The 23,373-nt window shown below is 37.6% G+C and overlaps 1 protein-coding gene across 1 annotated transcript in view; it reads left to right on the plus strand.

Annotated features, from left to right (window-relative positions):
- Nucleotides 1-23,373, plus strand: part of LOC122797756 (transient receptor potential cation channel subfamily A member 1-like) — a 1,191,690-nt gene that overhangs the window by 286,337 nt on the left and 881,980 nt on the right. The window contains exon 5 of the mRNA XM_044066280.1: nucleotides 7,570-7,677. Coding sequence (XP_043922215.1) covers nucleotides 7,570-7,677 — 108 coding nt within the window. The remainder of the gene's footprint in view (nucleotides 1-7,569; nucleotides 7,678-23,373) is intronic.

Consider the following 23,373-nt stretch of genomic DNA (forward strand, 5'->3'; position numbering starts at 1 on the left):
GTAAACACAATTAAATAGGCACTTTAGCAGACTGTTACTAAAAACAGAGCAAAATTATAAACAGATAAGTGTTTTTAACAAGCATTTTAGCAGGTTGGTATTGAATTCAAAGCTCTGCGAGCAACATTATATACCTATAAGCATTTCTAACAACATTATATACAGATAAGCATTTTTAACAAGCATTTTAGCAGGCCTTTTTTTTAAGCAGCTATAAGTGCGTTTGTGTAGGTTTGCGTGGTGGTAAGCATTGCTAACTTCTGGTTAAATATGCTTACAGACAGTTAGCCTTAAAAGTGATTAATCTGTGTAGGTATCACTTAGCACCATGCAAACAGGCTTACTCCTGCTTACTACTGCTTACTCCCGCTTAACCCATGCTAATTTCTTTAAAAGAAAAGAAAAAAAAGGGTGATAGGAAAGTGGTGAAAAAGGTGGCTCAAAGAGGGTAAAGCAATATGAAAGATAGCTAGGGATGTGCAGGATGGATGTAGGGAAGGACCGTAGCTGTCCATTTATTCTATAGCAATAGCTGTCATATATACCAAATTTGGGGGTTCGTTTGGACACTCAAACCCCTGAGCGAGAGGGATGAGGACAACAATAATGTTTTGTGAAGCCGATTAAACAAGAGTGCATGTGTCCAGTGGAGACGTGTGCAAAATGGATAGCTATGTATGGGGCGAAATTTTTTTTTTGGGAACAGATTGCCCTTTTTTTTGAAAGTGAGAGTGGGATGTTGGGGAAGGATAGTAGGTATATTTGGGGAGGTAAGTTGGGTAGGAAGACAGACAAGACAGACAAGACAGCATACAGGGACGGTATATGACACATATGGGGGTTAACACCTTGGATGGGGAAGGGTGTTTGGTCATCAGAAGCCCCCAAATGGATACAGTGGGACTGAGGTCCCCACCCATTGGCAGTCACCACTGCACCTTCACGACCCCGAAGATGGCTGTGCTGGGGGCTGAGCAGGAGGGGCAGGCTGACCTTCTAATTGCACCATGCAGCCCTCAAGCTGGCATAGCAGATCTTCCAAGTTCTTGTGGAGCTCGCTACACACCAGACTCCGGACCTGGCTTCAGGTGACAGGATCCTGTCCACGCCTGCTCCTGGGGGGGGGGGGGGTTTGAGCCTCATCCCCTGAGGTGGTTCCACCCAAAGGTGCTGCAGGACCAGTGGACAAGGAGGTCGCGGGGTGGATCCCAGATGTGCTGGGGCCCAGTGTCACAGCCAGATGAGGTGGAAGAGGCAGATCCACTCAGACTGGCCTTCCCTGATGTGCTATGGTGTTGCAGTTTAAGAACATATATTGGTTAGTAACGGTAATCACATTCCAGGATTAGTTATAACAGCATTCTGGAGTGTTTGCTTTCAGTGATAACTACCTTATACTCTGGGCACAAAGGAGCACAGCAGGTAAATATGTTTGTGTGTGTGTGTGTGTGTGTGTGTGTGTGTGTGTGTGTGTGAAAAATCGAATCTCACAGAGTCTGTGTGCCAGCTACTTGGAGCAGGGACACAAAGCACTGTGTTCACAGAGAGGGCACTAAAGGACTTGGCTTGGACACTCTGGCCAAGGACCTAACCCTACAGCTGTACCGGTGGGGAGTTTTATTGGGGACCTGGAGGGAGACAGATATAGAGAAATCTAGACCCTGGGCTGAATGTGTTCCCTCTGTGCTCTTAAGGGAAATTGTGCTTGATGCAGAGAGGTCTGCATCTGGAAATACTGAGTGTATCCATTTGTATTCCAAATGGACGTGCCTCTCCAGTATCAGTGGTGAAAATGTATGTGCCTTGATCACTGGATCAGAGAGTGGTCATCGCCATATTTACCACTTATTAATAAAAAAATTGAACTGAAAAAAAAAGTCACAATTGAACATCTAAGCTGTTTTACTGATTTTACTGAAGGCATGTAGCCAAAGTGCTCTAAGTAGTGATTTTGCTTTCCTCTCCTGAGATAAGATAGAGGTGCCCTCATGATAAACTGGAGTGTCTGCTGTTAAATGAAAACTATTACTATTTTTGCTGTACTTATTTTAGATCTCTCTTGAGACTTTTGATCCCCTTACTGCCCCTGGATGTCTGGATAGCCAATGACCCACTTGATTACATTGGAAACATCTGTCATCGTGACTTTTGCATGTACTGCAGCCATTTAACCCCCCCCCCCATTGCTTGTGGAATTAATTTTGGTGGTTTTGTTTTCCCCATGTGTTTCCTTAAACCTAAATGTAATTGAATGCACATCCATCTTGTGTATTTGTGCTCTAGTCATTAAATATATGGTACCTATTTGGCTATGACTTTAACTGAGGTACATTCCTGTTCTGTCAACCAGATCCTCATGTCCTAAGTAATGTGCTGAGCAATCACTCTCTTGTAATATTGTCTCTCATCAATTTAAAAGTGGTAATTTTACATCCACCCAGTTACCTGCAAAAGTAAGTACTCATTTCTGCAATTAAAGACCTGACATTATCTTCTGGATTTGTTTTGTGTCTTTATTTTCAACTTTTTCTTTATAAATGTTATGTTAAATATAAAAAGTTAAAACAACATAATTTAGTGTAGACAACACAGTTAAAATTAGACATCTTACTGATGGCATATGAAGAAAAGGAGTTAAAAGCTTCACCCATTATCATTGATTAACTTAGCTGTTATTCTGTACTCTTTCTAATGCCTGACAGAAACAATCATTCTTTTCTTAATGTTGCGAAAATAAATTAGTACTGACCTTGGATTATCGGTACAATTTTGATGTTAGCTTTCATGCTGACACTGCCTTTCTCTTTGTTATGCTTTTTATTTCTCTTAGCATGTTCATACTCTTTCTGTTTCTCTTAGCACCTTCTTGCTGATGCTTCCTTTCCTTCTTTGTGGCTTCATACAGTTTCTGTTTTTACTCTCTCAGTCTCACACACATTTTCTTGTTTCCTTTACATTTCAAGCTGTTTTATTTCCCCATCATCATCATCATCATTCTCTTTCGGCTTTTCCCATTAGGGGTCGCCACAGCGGATCATCTCTTTCCATTTCTTCCTATCCTCTGCATCTTGCTCTGTCACACCAACCGCCTGCATGTCCTCTCTCACCACGTCCATAAACCTTATCTTAGGCCTTCCTCTATTCCTCTTACCTGGCAGCTCCATCCTTAGCATCTTTTTCCCAATATACCCATCATCCCTCCTCAGCACATGTCCAAACCAATCTCTTGCTTTGTCTCCAAACTGTCCAACATGAGCTGACCCTCTAATATACCGATTCCTAATCCTATCCATCCTAGTCACACCGATTGCAAATCTTAACATCTTTAACTCTGCCACATCCAGCTCTGACTCCTGCCTTTTTGTCAATGCCACTGTCTCCAACCCATATAACATAGCTGGTCTCACTACACTCTTGTAGACCTTCCCTTTCACTCTTACGGATACCCAAAGCTGTTTTATTTCCCCAAATTTCTCAAATTCCATGCAGCTCTTCAGTTTTAGTATATTTAATCAAGCTGCACTTTAAGATCACCTGGTAACATTGGGTGGCATTTTAACTTCAAGCTGAAAATCACCAGTTTTTGCCAGGTTGTTTTCTTGTTCCCTTGACTAAAGTTCAGCTGCTCACAGTATGCACATCAAGACATCCTTGATCAAACCAGTATGTGGTAGTCCTTTTGATTTATACCTTTAAACTAGCTGTGCCACTGTTATTGTGAAATGCTTTTCAGAGCTCATCTTGCTTGCATCTTAACTAATGTGACTCAGCAATAAAATATCTGTAGTGAAATGTATCCATCTATCCTCAACCCCTTTTTCCCATTTTTGCACATGGGGTTGGGGTGTCACTTCAACAGTGACAATCATCTAGAGCCAAGGTTTACACCGCTGGATGGAATGTATATTGTTGTATATTTTACTTTGTGGCTGCAAGGTTATGCATACTTTTTGTTGCTAGTAACAAAACTGTTTACAGGTTCTATAAGTTCTGTTTACAGTACACCCACATTGTTGTACACCAGCTAGCTGATAGACAATGGTAATATTGCATTACTCCTTCAGCACTACCACCAATTATGTCAGAGACAGGAGTTACAGGCATGGAGTCTTGTTACATGGCCACCACTTATATCAAAAGGGAGTTATGGGCCATAAGAGCATACACAAATGCACACTACTGCCTCAGGTTATAACTAACACTTGCCATTCACCGGACAACAACAGAACAGGATTGCAATCACTGGGTTGCTAGGAGCTTAGCAACCTTGATCTTAAGCCAGTGCCATTTCATGCAGTCTTAACAACTGTCATAACCAATGTCACACACACACACACACACACACACACACACACACACACACACACACACACACACACACACACACACACACACAGAGTGTTTCCCAGGAGATGCTTTTTATACCACTGCAATAACAAAATGCCATTTCTTCTATCCAAAAGTACAGCTGCCAACAACCAGACCAGTTTCATGGATTCAGTTGCTGAATACTCTTCTAATATACCACTTTGAATATCAAATGATAATACATTTATCTTGTATTACCCTTCAAAAGATTAAGGCTAGGATCTTCTAATAATCATTGTTTTGTATTTTGAATTTGCATTGTCTGTATCTAAACTGGTATACTGTATGATTCTCAGTAGGTCGTGTAATCAATGGATGCTCCCGTGTCACATCTAATAGGATGCACTTACGTCTACTAGGTTTGTCTGTAGGAATAAAAGAAAGTGAAAGCAATAAAGCAATTTCTTTATTCTTAAACATGGAAATAAATCACAAGGTGACTGTCCAGCAAAAGGGTAAAGCCTTCACAAGTAGAGCTAACTAACTAATATGTGAAACAGAGTTCAGAAAGAAAAAACAACTTCTTTCTTTGGAAGAATATTGGTACAAACTTATATGTCATGATGGGCATTGAGGATTTGCACAGCAATTGATAAAAGCTGTTATTCTAATATAAAAAAAAATATATTTTCCATATCTGCTTCATGTTATTTAGTATTGTCTTCTTAGGAATGTACTAATTTAGGGATTATGAGGACTGCTAATGATACTGATGTTGTTGCCTTGAATTTCACAGCTTATGTTGTCCCCACTGGCATGCTGTGTCCAAGGAAGTCAGTTAACCAATGAGTACTCCCAGCTCTCTTAAAAATGCATAGATTACCCAGCTGAATAAAATAAAATAAAATAAAATAAAATACCATGCAGCCCGTAGGCTATACTTGAACATGTGTAATTCTATGGGTGATAGTACCACGGTGGCAAGCAGGTAATAGCAGAAAAAAACAAAATAAAAATATCTATTACAAAAGAAAGAAAGGAAGACAATAGAAGAAAATAAAAGAAAGATAAATGGCATTGTTCATATTTTAAATTTATTTTTGTAGTTATCAAAGACTTAGTTTTGTGAAAGTATATGCATAGTAGAAGTCAACACCATTTGGAACTAAAGCTGTGAGTAAATTGACCACAACCAACATTTTCCACCTTCATGAAGGGCAAGGCAAGTTGGTTATATAGAATACTGTTGCAAATTCTTGGGCCGTTTGAAATTTTAATCATTATTTATCACTAAAGTTAATCGGGATCAAGCATAGTTTTTTTTTTTTCAGAAGTTGACTATGAGGTGGCTGTATGGTATTCAACATGTGTCTATAGCAAATGGGTCTATATCATTTGAGCAAATGGTTAATTGAGCGAATCATTATTTGTCGAACTGAATTAAGTTCAACTAAGCAAAAAGTTTCCCTGGGTTAAAATCCAGTTTGCTAACCCAGCGAACTACACAAAAACATCACCAAAAAAAACATTCTATTGGGCAGCTACACCCCACGCTCCACAATGTGGGAGGCTGTGCCCCCACACCCCCCAGCTAAATATACCAACTCTGAGATTGTAGTACAGTGGGGAAAAGGGCAAATTCCCAGTGGTGGGCAACCATTTGGCCATCGGAGATTTGCCCTTTTCCCCACTGTTGTGTGATCTTGCAGTTGGTATATTTAGTTATGAGGTGGCCCCAACTTTGCAGAGTTTTAATTTTTGTTTTGTTTGTTATCATCATTGTAGGCAACTGTTTTTTTTCCATGGGAAACTATTCATTTAAGGAGCATTGGCTTAATTGAGCTTTCACTTAATTCAGTTTGAGAAACTGCAATTTGCTCAATTAAGCATTCGCTCAAATGATATAGACCCATAGCAAACATCCAAAACTGACTGATTAGTTTCCAGAATCATGAAGTACATTAGACAAAAGACGTTTCCATGCTGGATGAAAATGTTACATTGGACTTATTTTCACTTGTCTGGAAATTTGGGAGATGGGGCAAGAGGCAGGTATAGCTCTAACTTTGGATGGATAACTGCTACCAGTATTCAGTAATGGGTCAAGAAAATTTTTGACTCAATTCACCTTGTTATACCTAAGTGGAAGAAAGAGTAACCAGTAGTAATTCACAATACATATCTAAAATCAATGTCTGTCATCAACAAATTAAATTTTGTATTGATGTTTTGAAATGTCACAAGAAACAATACCAAGTGATCCAGAAATTATGTAATTAATGGTCTTTCCTGCAGTTTTGTTTTCATCTGAGTATACAATCAAACAATTTACTAATACAGCTATTTTATCTCATGCACTTTAGTATTCATGTAAAATTGTGATTTTTCAAGTTTATTGATGTATAAAAAATAAATGTTGGCTATGCTACTGTTCATATGAACAAAAACAGTAAAAAGATCATGTGTCATTATTAGGTTCTACTATTAAACACATATTTCCACAATTTCAAGGATTGGAAAAGGCAAAATGTAATGCCCAAAAGACAGAAAGGTGAAAAAAATAACTTTAAGGGCTAGATTCAATAAGGTCTAGTGTATATTCAATGTACGAGATATGTATTCAAGAACATTTATATCACATTTTTTTGGGCTTCCTAATCACTCAGAAAGATTACACTAAGTGTACATGTAGTCTGCACTTTGTAGTAACCTTTATGAATAACTCTCAAGGTTTAAAGCTGCAAGAATATCAGTAGGAAAACTAAAATTAGGAGGAAGAAGGTGTGAGTTATGTCTGCTTTGTCTGTTTACTCATAATGATGTACACTTAGTATAAGCTTTACTGAAGCCTGGGTAAGTGTTATTTGCAGGGGAGCAATCCCCTCTGCATCCCCATTGATGTGGGTGGGGGGCTGCCCCCTAAACTTATATGTAAAAATACCAACTACACCATTACACCAATTTGAAGAAGTGGGACATCTACCAGGAGAAGTGAATCATTGCTGGAGCTCACTTAGAAATCACATTGACAATGATTTCCTATGAAAATGGCAATCAAGGTTATGTTCCTCTGCATTTTTTTTCCTTTGGGTGACTAATGCTAGAAGAATTCCATCATGATCACATGTAGAGGACCCTCGTTAAATCGTATGCCTGTTACTGTGTGTTACACTTAACTGTTATATCAAAATAAATAAAATGTCATAAATTCCCTGTTCAGCTAAAATAATATCATAGATACAATGCTTTCTCTTTACGTAGGTATTAGCTGCTCATAAAAGTATTAACGTCAACTTGCAAGGGGAACTTGGAAATACACCTCTGATGTTGGCATGTGCAAAAGACAATCATAAAGGAATAGAGATTCTAGTAAGTACATCTGTGCGTTTGTCTTCAGGCGCAACCTTTTGTATTCTATGTTTACTTTAACATGCTCATTTATATCAAGAGAAAAGAAGGTTAATTTAAAGCCTGAAGCTATGCTTTACTATTATATCCTTGCAGATTTCTTATGTGAATAATAGCATCTTAATTCAGTACAGTGCATTAGTCGATGATTTCCACAGACTGAAATGAAAGTTAATGTGATTTTCAATGTACAGAGTACAGGACATGCTGAGTCTTCTGTAACATTTTCTTTGTTTTCATTTACAGTATGTAAATATGTGTTCAGCACAAGACAGCCTTCCCAATCAATATGCAATATAATTTGTTCATAGATGTTTCCAGGTCTGTAGCTTATTATTAACAGTCTGCTTAGTATTGAAAGGCTGAGTCCTGATTATGAAGAGAAGTTTCCAGTTGTAGTGTTACACGTTATTACTGCACTTATTACCCCTTCCTTATTTCAGGCGACATGCTTTGTCTGCAATGTGAACACCTGATGTTTTCTCTCTGGTTTATGAACAATGTCCATGTCCTTTTATAGTTCTATTATAAAACAGATGGCACTATTGACTTTGCATGAATCTGTCTTTGGACAGCATTTTTCTTTTCTTTGAATATTTTCCAATAATTTCGTGTAGTTTACAACCCACATCATTTGTGCTTATGTCAGGAAGTATGTTTTTGATCTAATTTGCTTTTCTGCATCCTTTCTATTATATAAAAGTACAACGCATACAACCTAACATTCTACAATATACAAAGTCTACAGAGTATAATAAAAACATATATAAAGGAGATTTAACATCTAATTAAAAATGCTGTTCCTGATATAAATGTGAAAATATAAATAATAGATAATAATTATTGTACTTCCCTTCCCAGTATGTAATCTTTATGTGTTACAATGCACTTTGTAATATACTTCCATAACTGGAAAATAAATACTGCAAGTCTCCATGATATTAATACTGCAAACACAAATGCAGATAGTTATTCATGCAATACTGTACTTAATGGCTACAAAACTCCTCTCCACTATTTATTCTTACATGTATAATTTCCATCCAATCCCATCTCTATGTAATTCCACTTTTTCAGGCCACCATTAGTTCTCTTCCTTCTTGTAGTCCCCAAACAAATCTCCATCCTCACCTCTCTACTTTGCATTCCCTTAAGTCCTTATAACTAACATGTTCTTCATTTTTTATACTGAAACAATTCTGTTTCCTAACAGCATCTATAGTTTCCTGAACCCATGCTTTCTTTGTGTGCACCTTTCAAACTTTCCTAATACTTGCATTACAGCCTAGCTAATCTGCATCCCGCCTGCACATGCTGAAAGTTTTAAGAAAATCATTTTCCTGCAGTTGCTTCAAATCTGCTACTCTAGGTAGACCTCACTCTCATTTCACATTCCATTAACATTTCTCCTACCTTATACAAATCTTCTTCCACCACACCTCCTACACTATTCTGTTCAAAACTCACCAGTTGTAGTTTCTCCATAGTTATCTGCTAACATTTCCAACTGTATACTCTTCTGTGTTTTGTTTCCATTCCACCCGCCACCTTCTTTCCCAAAAAATACACATATGACAGCTCCCCATCCTTGCTTTATCTCATCCTTTGCTCAGCATGTATATCTGAAGCATCCTTCTCAAAGTTCAACATTCCACATTTTCCTGCCCTTATACACATAGCACTGTTTCCTTAGCAACCCTGCCCAGTTCTGCCTTCTAAATCTCCTGACTGTCCCATCATCATGCAGTTTTATAGTAACATGTCTCATAAGAAGCATATGCAATGGTAATAATATTACCTTTGTTATCTCAGTCCTATCTCATAAACAGGCCACTCGCCCCAACCATCTACAATGAATAATCTTAGTGTTTTCACTGTTTTGATCGATTCTTTTCTACCATGTCATTCATCATTGAGTAAGCCATTTTTCAAAAATGCTATCCCACTATGAAACACTGGTATACCAACTCCTTTCTCTCACTATTTCCTGATCTAATCAGTAAAGATTTTCAAATGAAAGTATAAAGCTGATTCTTTCCCAAGCCTGCTGAAATTCTTGAATTCCCCAAATAACATATCCTTCAAATCTCCCAAAGGCAGCATACAATAAGCCACATATAAGTTAATGGCATCTGTCCAAACCCCTTCTTAGATTTAACCTCCAAAATATGGGTCTATATTAGATCACTGACCGCTTAAAAAAGTGAACGGTGATTAATCGACCCTATGTAATGAAAGCTTACAATTTCGAACTGTCAGAACAGCAATTTTTTTCCTAGGGAAAAAAATTGCTGTTCCAAAACACATACACACAACACAAGCACACCAAACAAATAGCAATCCACACACATACACCTAATATCTTATACCTAACCCTACACTAAACTATACACACACCACTAACTATCCACTTACCTTAACCCAAACCCTAACCCTAAGGTCCGTCACTATTGCACACTCACCTCACCCGCTCCCTAACCCTAACTCACCTAACCAGCCCTAACTCTCACGTCCACACAGTTGCGCACATACCTAACCCCATGCCCTAACCCTAACTCACCTAACCCACCCTAACCCTCACGTCTACACAATCGCACACTTACCTGAACCCGACCAGTAACTTTCCACCACAGCGCTGAAAATACTGAAGCAACAGAAACGGACAACCGAATTCTTTCCCTAAGAAAAAATTTGGTTTTCTGTTGCTTTGATATTTTAAGCTTTCACTGCATAGGGTTCGATATTAGAACATTCTAAAGTTTGAAACCTTGATGTTCTAATATAGACCCCAGAATATATAAAGCCTTTATGGCAGTTTTATGCCAGTTTTCTCCTTTATGAATTGAAATAGACATGGGGAAAGAGAGCTTCCCTTCCTCGTTTCTCACCGTGATAGTACCTAATCATCCCTGCTCCCAATGACAATAAGAAAGACACACAATCCATTACATAACTTCCATATCCCTTGCAACTATTCGTTACTACCTATCACTTATTGCAACATATCAAACAAAAGATTCCAATGTACTATATCATAGGCCTTTGTTATTTAAAACAATTCCAGCTTTTCCTTGATCCTACCTCTCTACCTTAGCAACAAAGATCAACAGATTTTCCAGTGGTCTGTGGAGGATTAACCTTTCACAAAGACCACCTGAGTTTATGAAATTACCTTCCTAACCTAACTACCAAAAACTCTTGAAAAAAGCTTAACTTCTGCACTGAAAAGGAAATAGGCCTGAAATTGTTCAAGTCTTCTTGGTCCCCCTACTCTTTTTAATTTTTTTCTATCCCTGTTTAATTCCACTTTTTTGCAGGCCACCATTGCTTTCACTTTTCTCTTGTTTCCCCAATGAAATCCCTGCCCTAATGTCTCCAGTGCCTGTCTTCTGTTTCTGCAATCTCTATCACACCTCTCATTGATTCCAGCAGCAACACGTATTCAGTGTCTCCCTGAATAGCCCCACTAAAACCTCTCTTATTTCCAAGCCTTCTACTTTATAAATATTAAGTAGGAAACAATCTGATCTTCCATCTTTTCCCCCCTTCATATACAGCTAAACCCCCCATCCCTATGTATATGTGAAGGGATCCTCTCCTTCTAAAACAATTGCTTCTCATGCCATCCCCTAGATACCTCCTCAGTTTTAAGCCTCTCTTATAAATTTCCATAATAACTCAGAAAGTTCTCCTTAATTTTCTTGCTTCTAACTAACGTTACCCCTTCTAAACCTTTATCTCCTTTACCCGGCCTTAGTTTCTGCTCTCCATTAGTGGACATACCAATAGTTCCATTTCATCTTCCCTTTGAACTACCTAGCTGTTAATTTTCCTTAATTCTGCTTTCATCTGCATCCCCTCTTTGGTTTTGAAAAATGACATTAAGTTTTTTATTCTTCTCATTCTGTTCTCCTTATGCTGTCATTATACCTATTACAGCAATCCCCTTAACATTAAACCCTTTTCTCGTACCTTAATGTTTTCCTGTAACTGATTAATATCAAATCTCATAAACTCATAATCCTGGTTCTTAACACCACTTTTACCCCATCACATTCCCTCCTCACTGCTAGGCCATATACTCCCCAGATTACCAGCGCTACCATTTCTTAACTTCAGATTTTCTTCTGTACTTCTTTCTATTTCAATGGATTTCAGCTCAACTGCTTATTACAGCTTCTTCATTTACTATCTTAGTATAGCCCATGTAATGATTAGAAAGGCTTCTTACCCAAATTCACACCTTCTCGGTTTACCTGGTTATTATCCCATATATCAAAATTCTGTCCAAACTACTTACTCAGATTTCTGATCTACTGGCCTGACACCTTTTCCCAGAAAAAAAAAAATGAACACAAGTAATAGTTCTGCTGCTTAGAGGCTTAATATGGTAACTTAGAATTGCAATTTTCAATGCTATATTTAGAACCTAAACATACATAGCCATGCTCAGGGGGCACATATATGAAAACACGAAGAAGGTGCACATGATGTACACAGTTTAGATGACAGAAAATTAAACTATAAAATTAGCAGGTCATGTAGTATATCATAAGAAAAGAAGTATTCACAAATCACATACTATCACACTGCAGATTTCATGTGACATGAGCATCTGTATATCATAAATCTTACTTGTTAATATGTTTTGTTATTTTTCTAAACTAGACATACTCCAAAAACAGTATTTGGTCAGCTCATGAAACAATTATGGACATCTGGTTGAACATGCATTTATTACCCTAGACTATTCACACTCTGGCTTATTATTATTTTTATTTGTATACCAGTTACATTTTATTCTGGACAATTAAGTACATCATTTTGTAGTTCAGATGCAAATCCAATGGTATCATTTAGTTTCATCTGAATGTTTCTTTGGAGATTTATGCTGAGGCTATACATTTACTCACTGTATCCTCAGCAACTATTTTAAAACTACTACATGCATGCATCTGCTTTGTTCTTCCTGCAGCAGACCCCATTTCTGATATAACTATCTAGATTTAATCCTACAGGCATCTAACTACAGACAATGTCATCCTACTGTATTGGTATTAATTAAAGAAAAATATATGACAAATGTAACTACACATTTATATCTTAAATCTTTGTACCAATATCTGTCCTCAGCCCACCCCATCATCTTTTCCATTAGTCATTACTGCATTTACAGGAATATCACAACTGTCTCCTTGTCTGCATTATCACGTTCACCCTCTAATCAATCTGTTTGTCTCCATATCCTATATTATGTGTATACACGTGAATGTATTCTTATTAGTCAAATTCATATTTATTACTGATTGTAATCTCTGTTCCCAATTTTTTGTACATTTTTTTTATTTTTGAATAACTTGTTGTTTCCACAAGCCAGCCTAGGCCTAAAATTGGTCACTGCAGATTAATGCAATACACTTGTAAGCAAATATAAATAAATATAAAAAATAGAAATAAATAAGTACAATTATTTTCACTGCACCAGTCTAAAGTAGTACTAAAAAGAGACAAACTGTCTACTTTTATGATGGTTCACATGAAGGGTTCCCATCTGGCTCACTGATGGAACCCTCACATCACGGACTAGTGGTACCTCTTCTGCACAAATAAAAAAAAAATAAAAATGTCATTACAGGAGTTCTGAGATCTCAGTCCTGAAAACCTTCTCTTTGGCATCTAGTTCTGTACTGAAAGCAGATATTGAAGGTCTTTGGCTGATGAATGCAAGCTGGGTGCTTTTGTTAAATTCCTCTGCTGATCTTCTGTCACTCAAACAATGACTGCATTGTATCATATAAAGATGTCTGCACCATAGTCTCAGTGCTAAAAAAATGTGGTGCCATTTTATTTAGACCTTGTTTCTACCTTATAAATAACACTCCAATTAAAACTGATTTTGATGCTGGAGATCTAGATACATTCACTTAAAGTTGGTATGTTGACTAGAGATTAGGTACCTTCAGTGATAATAAGCTGTACTTTGACCACGTATACCAGTCATAGTTAGGATATCATTCTTCTTTGCCCCATAATTTTTCAAGAGTGCTTCTTCTAAAGCCATTAAAGCCATATATTCTTATTATTCATTCCTTGTTAGGTACATCATTGAATAAAATGCTTCTTTCAATTTTACCTGTCCAAACAACTCATCTAGCTGGAAGATCGCTAACAATATTTAGTGAAGAAAATCACAGGCCCCAATCCTTAAGCCACCTGGATATACCAAAATCCCTATCACTATATACGTCATACATTTTGCTATGTGTGGAACTTTGCTTAGCCTTCTGTGCTATTAAATGCTTTATGCTACTGGATCTCTTAGACCTCCAAAAAAGGGTAGTACAGTGAATACTCAAATGCGGGATCTCAATCTTCATTGCTACATTACAACATAAATAAGAGGTGCTGGTATTATAGACAGCTAACCTAATACATTCCTTTCTTATGGAAAAAACTTCTCTTGCATATCAAGAAATGTAGCACATTAAATACCTTTAAATCTAGAAATGGTAATGAGATAATGAGATAGGTAATCTGAAATAATTCACTCCTGGGTATGTTGTATTGCTGTCCTTTCTAGGGCTAGCTAGTACACTAATGAATTTATTAGGGTGCTTATCCACCTATTGGAGGATGGCATAATGGTTAAGAAGCTTAACTTACAGACAAACTGTGCAGCATTTGACTTTTTCTAAGGGAAACTGGCTAGGTCAAAAATGGTCCCAAGGGCAATTAGCCTCATACTTATCTATAAATATAGGACAAGCTTTTTGGGTGGCTTGGACAGGCTAGTTATATTACTTATTTATTAAACTATAAAATGATAATAAGAAATGCAATAATCAGTAACAGTGAATGGACAGATAAGGTGAACAACTATCAGCTGAATTAAGCAGAGAATATTTAGTTAAACATGGTAAAACATATTGTGGATACCCTACCTGTTTTGCTAAAGCCACATAGGTAAACAGCATCCAGGTTCAATGCTGCAGGATTACAAGATTACTAATTACATTTGTACAGTCTGCCTTGTACCTCAAGGGGTATTGATACTTAAAAAGACAATAAATGTATGGCATAACCTTGACTTTGTCACTTTTTGCACATAGTTTGCATGCTATCCTTGTGCCTTTCTGGGATTTCATTATTTGTTCTAGCTTACATCAACATTCATAAATTGGATGATTTGACTAGGAACATTAGACTGCCTATTTATTCTCTTTCTCTCTCTCTCTATGTGTGTGTGTGTGTGTGTGTGTGTGTGTGTGTGTGTGTGTGTGTGTGTGTGTGTGTGTGTGTGTGTGTGTGTGTGTGTGTGTGTGTGTGTGTGTGTGTGTGTGTGTATGTGTGTGTGTTTGTGTGTGTGTATATATATATATATATATATATATATATATATTTACATATATATATATATTATATATATTATACATTTATTATTTTTATTTAACATTTGTTTACTAGGAAATTCAAACTTGGAACAAATCCAATTTTCAGCAGAGGCACGGAGAAATGCTCCAGATGCATGTCTTTGTAACATGGGAGGAAACTGGAGTACCTGGAGAAAACCCACATGAACACAGAGAGAGCATGCAGACTCTGCACAGAAGGCACGCCAGCTGAGAATCGAACCAGAGAACCTCTTGCTGTGAGGCAACTTCCAATGTGTGCATACTATATATATATATATATATATATATATATATATATATATAAATATATATATATATATATATATATATATATATATATATATATATATTCCAAAAATAGGAAGCCAATCTGGTGGTCACCTGCCATAAACAAAGTTTACAACAAAAGGAAGAAACTGTTGCAGAAAAGAGGAAAATCCCACGATGTAAAAAAATTCTCTTACCAGCCTCAGAGTAAGAAGCTGAGATCCCTCATAAAATCCTCCAAAGCGAATTACAAAAATAAAATTGCCAAAGATTCCAAAGACAACCACAAGGCAGTCTATAACTATGTCAAGAATCTAAATGGCAATGCTCAGATATGCTCTGAGCTACAACAGTAAGGCATTAAATATAGTGATCCCATGGATATTGCCAATATCCTGGCAGATTGATTCAGTGCCATCTTCATCCCCCTCTCACCCCATAAATGGCCCATCTCAATACCAGAAGATTGCCTAATTCTGGTAATAATGGCCACACAGGTAAAAAATGCACTCTCCAAAGCTAAGAATACAGCATTCATGGGGCCAGATGACATCCTTGGCTGTGTACTACATGAACTACAAAATGAACTGGCACCTCACCTAAGTGTCACGTTTAATTATAGCCTCACCTCAGGCTTCATGCCCTCTGAGTGGCGCCCAGCTACAGTTATCCCACTCCACAAGGGGGGATCCAACTTGCATCCCAGGAACTACCACCCCATCAGTCTGATGAGCCTGATCTGCAAGGCCATGGAACGTATTATCATGGAACTTATAAACAAATACTGGCAACCTTCAAACACTGGACCACACCCAGTTTGGGTTTGTGAAGGGCCAATCTTGTCTCCTGAACCTGATTGACTTCTTTGAATCAGTCTCCAGAGCCATGGATGAGGGTAAAGCAGTCCACATAACCTATCTGAACCTCATAAAGGCCTTTGATACCATCCCCCACTCTGGAATCAAAGATAAACTTACTAAGCAGGGCATTAATCCCTACATCACTCGATGGGTTGTCAACTGGCTTACTGACAGAACCCACACTGTAAAAGTAGCTGACTCCAAATCCAACTACAGACAAGTGACAAGTGGACTACCTCAGGGTTCAGTCCTGGGACTGCTCTTGTTTGGCATCTACTTCCCTGAAGTACAGACCAACACTAAGGGACTCTGGCTAACAAAGCTCGCAGATGACTGCAAACTGGGAGCCATTATTGAATCCCCAAATGATATGGATACTCTACAAAAGGGCCTTATAGAAACAGATGCTTGGTGCCAGAGCCATGGGCTCAAGTTCAATGCCAAGAAATGTATAGTTATCCCCTTTCAGAAAAAACATGCACCCGTGAATTACCACATAGGTGGCAGTACACTAAACACCGAACGTGTGATAAGAGACTTAGGGACACAGGTGGACAATGGTCTCACCTTCAGTAACCACATCGCCATAACAAAAATGAAATCCTTCTATGTGGCACACCTCATCACTAAGGGCTTTTCATCCAGAAAAAAAAGGGCATTGTCCCACTGTACTCCTCCCTCATTAGACGCATTATAGAATACAATTCCCCATTTGGTATGTACCTCTCAAGACATCTGCAACAACTGAAAATGCTTCAGAAATACCTCACTAATAGAAGCACAGGCCTAAAGCAGAAGCAGTTGAAAAACACTGGAACCACCACAATGCTTAAAATCAAACAATTCTTATTTAATTGAGTAAAAACAAGCGCTTTCACGCACAGTAATCGTGCGCTTCATCAGGTTACAAAATTTAAAACTTAAAACATTCCTTATATACAAAAAGTCAAAATATTAACAAACAATCAATCAAGCAATTTAGGTCAAATCACTGAGTCACCTTATTAACTAGATAGGAAATACTGCCCATAAAAGGTAGAACAGGAAACCATCAAGATGTTGGCAAACAGTCAATCAGGCAATGGTGTCAAATCATTAAGTCAGCTTATTAACTAGATAGGAAATACTGCCCATAAAAGGTAGAACAGGAAACCATCAAGATGTTAGCAAACAGTCAATCAGGCAATGGTGTCAAACCATTAAGACAGCTTATTAACTAGATAGGAAATACTGCCCATGAAAGGTAAAGCAGGAAACCATGCTGATGTATCCATTTTCATTCAAAGTGTGTTATGTGGATAAAAAGCTTTAAAGATTATATTTAAAATCTATTGACAAGATCTATTTTCCTAAATGTAACTACTTATCATAACCATTATAAACTAATAACATTAAAGTAAGATAAATGCTACATATGTCAATAATAAGTCTTCTATTAAATATGTATAAGGAAATCTAGCAACCATTTATAAAGCAGATAAACAAATAGAAGAGAAAAGGAAAAGCAAATAAAAGACGGAAGAGAAAAGAAAAGAAAAATAAAATGATAAGGGGAGAGGGGAGGGGGGGAAAGGAAAAAAAAAAAAACACAATGAAGGGAAGGTAGAGGTGTGATTTAAAGGGAAAAGGGGGATGGGGAAGGGAGATAAAAGTATAAGGGAGAATGGATGGAAAGGAAACGGAAAGAAAAATGTGCAGGGGAAAAAACAACAAGTGGAAAGAGGGGAGAGAATGAGCAGAAAAGAGATAAAATATAAGAGAGAAACCAATAAGTTATAGCAATGCAGGCCTAATATTAATGGCTGAGTTTAGCCCTGGTGCCTTATGAGCTCTAAGTTTAAGGATCCATTTCAGCTCACTTAATTCAAGGGCTCCTGGGAATCTCCCTCTCTTCTATTCAAATGCTGTATCTGTAATACCCTAAATCTGAATCCATGATTCGGATATAATTGGCAGTGTTTAGCCAAGGCATTATTGATATTAGCTTTTCTTATATCATAGATATGATTATAGACTCGATCTTTGAGTCTACGTGTGTTCATTCCACGTAATATGCCTCGAACTATCACAATCAGCTAGATATACAACATTTGCTGTATCACATGTTGCATATAAGTTAGATTCAAATAATAAGCCTAGTTCAGCATGTTCAAACTTCCGCTCAGTTGAAATAAATTTGCAGGTAGAGCATTTCCTACAGGGGAAGGTTCCTTGCTTAAACCTTGCTCTGATATCTACTGGTTCAATCTTAGTATTCTCTCTACATAATAGTCTCTTTAAATTAAAACAGTTATTGTATCTAAAATTAGGTCTCTCCCCTACAATTTTCAACAGTTCACCATCCATAGTAAGTAACTTCCAATTACTAAGGATAATGTCCCTACTATATTTAATATCATTCGTATATTTGATATCAAAATAAACTTGGCTTTTAATTTTAGGTCTAGTAATAAGTCCTGCATGTCTACTTAAAGCCCTACTTTTTTGAAACCTTTCTCCATTCAGGTTAGTTTCATGTCTAAAACTAAATACCAACTCAGGGGGATAACCCCTATCCAAAAAGCATCTAGCCTGAAAGTCCAGGAGACATTCTTTAACACCATCAATATCACAAAGTCTCTCTATTCTTGTCAATTGATTTCTAACAACGTTGGGGAAGATATATCTAGGATGCATACTCCCATAATGGAGTATGCCATTCCTCCAACACGGTTTCCTGAATAAGGAGGTGGTAATCTCACACAGTGCATTTTTATAAATAGTAATGTCAAGATAGTTCACTTCCATAAAGGAGTGCTCGTAGGTAAAGCTCAGAAAAGATGTGGTTGAGTTCATATATTCTATAAACTCATTCAATAATTCGATACCTCCATTCCAAAAAAGGAGGATATCGTCAACAAAACGTCTGTATAAAATGACGTTAGCTCTAAATTTTACGTCATTAAAAATAAACGTCTTTTCCCATATGTAGACAGCCAAATTGGCATAGGCATTGACACAGGGGGTGCCCATGGCCACCCCCCATGTTTGCCTAAACATCCTATCTTGAAATAAGAAGACGTTATTATTCAAGATAAGATCTAAAAGACTACAAATAGTCAGTTGCTCTGTATTGTCTAGTCCACTCATTTCAACCAAGCAATCCCTAATTGCATCTATCCCAAATTCATTGGGAATACTGGTGAATAGATTTTTTATGTCCAGAACAACCATCAAGGTGTCAGACCTCAAACTATCCAGTAAAGCCGTGCTCTTCAGATCATCTAGTAAATCAAATGAATTCTTTAATATGGTAGGAATGGAACCTATCAGGGGGCCCAGTTTAGACTGTACATAATGGGATGCATGTTCAGTGACCCACAGCCTCCCAGATACAATGGGTCGTAAGGGTGGAGGAAAAGTCCCTTTATGTAATTTGGGAAGGCCTTTAATAAGGGGGATTAGAGGAGCTTCTATCATCAGATAGTCATATAGAGTTTTGTCAATACATCTCGTCATTAAAAGATCGTAAAATGTATCATGGACATTTCTTATTATAGAGTTTACCTTGATTTTGTCTAGTTCTATATAGGCTAAGTCATCATTTAACATCTCCATCATTAAATCATGATAGAAAGCAGCATCCATAGCTACAAATCCCCCCCCTTTATCGGCAGGTCTGAACACTAAGTTAACATCATTTCTCAACGACTCTAGTGCTTGCTTCTGTGCACCATCCATATTCACAAATAAATTCTTATGTGCTTTCCCCTTATAATAAAGGTACATATCATGTTCACATGCTCTTAAAAAGCAGTCAACTTGACTTGGTAAATGTGGTATAAAAGTACTTTTTCTCTTATTCATAGTATTTTTACAATTTACAGTTTCTTCACTAGAGTCCTTAAACAAACATTTTAAAGCTACCTTCCTAGCAAATTTTAACATAATCAGTGTGTCAGATAAACTACTGCCTTGGGAGGGTATGAAGGAGAGGCCCCTATTTAAAACAGAACATTCAATGTCCGAAAAAGTTTTTGACGATAAGTTAAAAAATAAAGTATTTAGTTCCTCTTTCTCCTTGGTTCGCGAACCTCACCCGATAGTTTGCGCTTCCCACTTCCTCTGCTGGTTGAGCGCTCCTGTGTCCGAACCCTGTAGGGTAGAGGAAAATTTAGAGTAGTCACTGCCCCCGGAATTAGGTTCACAGCCTGTCCATTATCCTTTGGTCTCGCGCCCGCAGTTATTATATCTTTGAAGCCTTCCTGGTTGCAGGGAATAGTGGAGGTAGATAAAGTAATAGCCCCTGCCATATTTGTGGGACTAAGATCATTGCTGGAAGCAGTATCAACCAATTTGTCAGTCTGCTTGGTCGTACTGGGTGTGCTGAGCTGAGCGTCAATTGTCCGCTCATAATTATCTTCCATGGAAGCCACAGTATTTACTCTCGGCCATATAAAAATGCGGCCGAGTTGGAAATCATCACAGTCTCTTTTAAGTTTCTTTAATTTTACTTGCTCTAACTTGTTGCTGTAAAGCATAAGCTGCCTCAGCATGTTATTAAGTCTCAGCATACAAAAATCACTCTTAAACAGCGAAGTTAAGGTTTTGTGCTCACCTTCCACTCTGCCGATGAGTTCCTCTTCTATGGGTTTAAAATAATCAATCAGTAGGCTAATGTATTTGTTGCCAAGCTCAATATTTAACAACTGCCATCTTCGTAGCAGTTCTGGATGTGCATCCCCGTAGCTCGGCATGCAGAGGACGCGCATGCCTCGTGGAATAACCTTAAAGTGGAGGCATGCCTCAAGGTGTTTCCTCTGCCAAATCAATCGATATAGTTTGTAAAGATTGTTCTCTAAGGTTCTAAGTTGCCCATAAAATTCTTGCAGATTATCCGTTTCTGATATTTCAGTAGATGAAGCAGTTCCTTGGGCAGCAAAGTTCAATAGGGAATTCTCCTGTTTGTAAAAGATGTCATTCCAGTTTTCAGTTCTCCCTGTGGTCAACGGATTGTAGTCCAGTTCTATGTTCGGCATCTCCATGGTGTGTTGATCGACCAGGAACACAATAATAAGAAATATCACTATTAGCACCAAACCCAGTACGACCATCCAAAGGTTCTCAGTGGAAAAGAACAAAGGTAACAGTTGAGAAACACTGGAACCACCACAATGCTTAAAATCAAACAATTCTTATTTAATTGAGTAAAAACAAGCGCTTTCACGCACAGTAATCGTGCGCTTCATCAGGTTACAAAATTTAAAACTTAAAACATTCCTTATATACAAAAAGTCAAAATATTAACAAACAATCAATCAAGCAATTTAGGTCAAATCATTGAGTCAGCTTATTAACTAGATAGGAAATACTGCCCATAAAAGGTAGAACAGGAAACCATCAAGATGTTGGCAAACAGTCAATCAGGCAATGGTGTCAAATCATTAAGTCAGCTTATTAACTAGATAGGAAATACTGCCCATAAAAGGTAGAACAGGAAACCATCAAGATGTTAGCAAACAGTCAATCAGGCAATGGTGTCAAACCATTAAGACAGCTTATTAACTAGATAGGAAATACTGCCCATGAAAGGTAAAGCAGGAAACCATGCTGATGTATCCATTTTCATTCAAAGTGTGTTATGTGGATAAAAAGCTTTAAAGATTATATTTAAAATCTATTGACAAGATCTATTTTCCTAAATGTAACTACTTATCATAACCATTATAAACTAATAACATTAAAGTAAGATAAATGCTACATATGTCAATAATAAGTCTTCTATTAAATATGTATAAGGAAATCTAGCAACCATTTATAAAGCAGATAAACAAATAGAAGAGAAAAGGAAAAGCAAATAAAAGACGGAAGAGAAAAGGAAAGAAAAATAAAATGATATGGGGAGGGGGAGGAAGTGAATGAAAAAAACACAATGAAGGGGAAGGTAGAGGTATGATTTAAAGGGGAAAAGGGGGGGGGATGGGGAAGGGAGATGAAAGTATAAGGGAGAATGGATGGAAAGGAAACAGAAAGAAAAATGTGCAGGGGAAAAAACAACAAGTGGAAAGAGGGGGGGAGAGAATGAGCAGAAAAAGAGATAAAATGTAAGAGAGAAACCAATAAGTTATAGCAATGCAGGCCTAATATTAATGGCTGAGTTTAGCCCTGGTGCCTTATGAGCTCTAAGTTTAAGGATCCATTTCAGCTCACTTAATTCAAGGGCTCCTGGGGAATCTCCCTCTCTTCTATTCAAATGCTGTATCTGTAATACCCTAAATCTGAATCCATGATTCGGATATAATTGGCAGTGTTTAGCCAAGGCATTATTGATATTAGCTTTTCTTATATCATAGATATGATTATAGACTCGATCTTTGAGTCTACGTGTGTTCATTCCCACGTAATATGCCTCGCAACTATCACAATCAGCTAGATATACAACATTTGCTGTATCACATGTTGCATATAAGTTAGATTCAAATAATAAGCCTAGTTCAGCATGTTCAAACTTCCGCTCAGTTGAAATAAAGCATAAAGCAGAAGCCCTATGCTGACCGCCTTAAAAAACTCCAGCTATACTCTGTCGCATATCGTCTACTCAGAGGCAATCTCTGCTTAACATACAAGGCCAAGTCAAGCCCAGAGCTGTTGGACATGCTACACTTAAAGAAATCCCAGTCCCACAGAGCCACACGATCCAGGGATCTAAACCTTGACATCACAATAAACAAAATATGCTGGAGGGATACGTTCCAGATCCACAGACTCCCGAGACTCTGGAATAGACTGCCCATACATGTCAAGCAGATTGCCTACTTGGCCCTCTTCAAAAGGAACCTTAACGATTGGATGGGAGAAAGGAAATTCACCCCGGGGATCAAGTCAGTCGCCCTGCTAGACAGGGGTCCAGGAAAGTAAATAGTGGGGGAAGAAATAGCCAGGGAATTGTTATGGCTAGGGTTGTATAGGCCCTATGGCCAATAGCCTAGCATCAACCTATGAACCTATATATATATATATATATATATATATATATATATATATATATATATATATATGTATGTATATATGGATCTACTTCAGTAGATCAAACTTTTCCTAGTTCGAACCACATATGGCTGAGACCATATGTTCGAAAA

The sequence above is a fragment of the Protopterus annectens genome, chromosome 3.part1 (assembly GCF_019279795.1).
Source record: "Protopterus annectens isolate FY-2018-M chromosome 3.part1, PAN1.0, whole genome shotgun sequence".
In the NCBI taxonomy this organism is placed as follows: Eukaryota; Metazoa; Chordata; order Ceratodontiformes; family Protopteridae; genus Protopterus; species Protopterus annectens.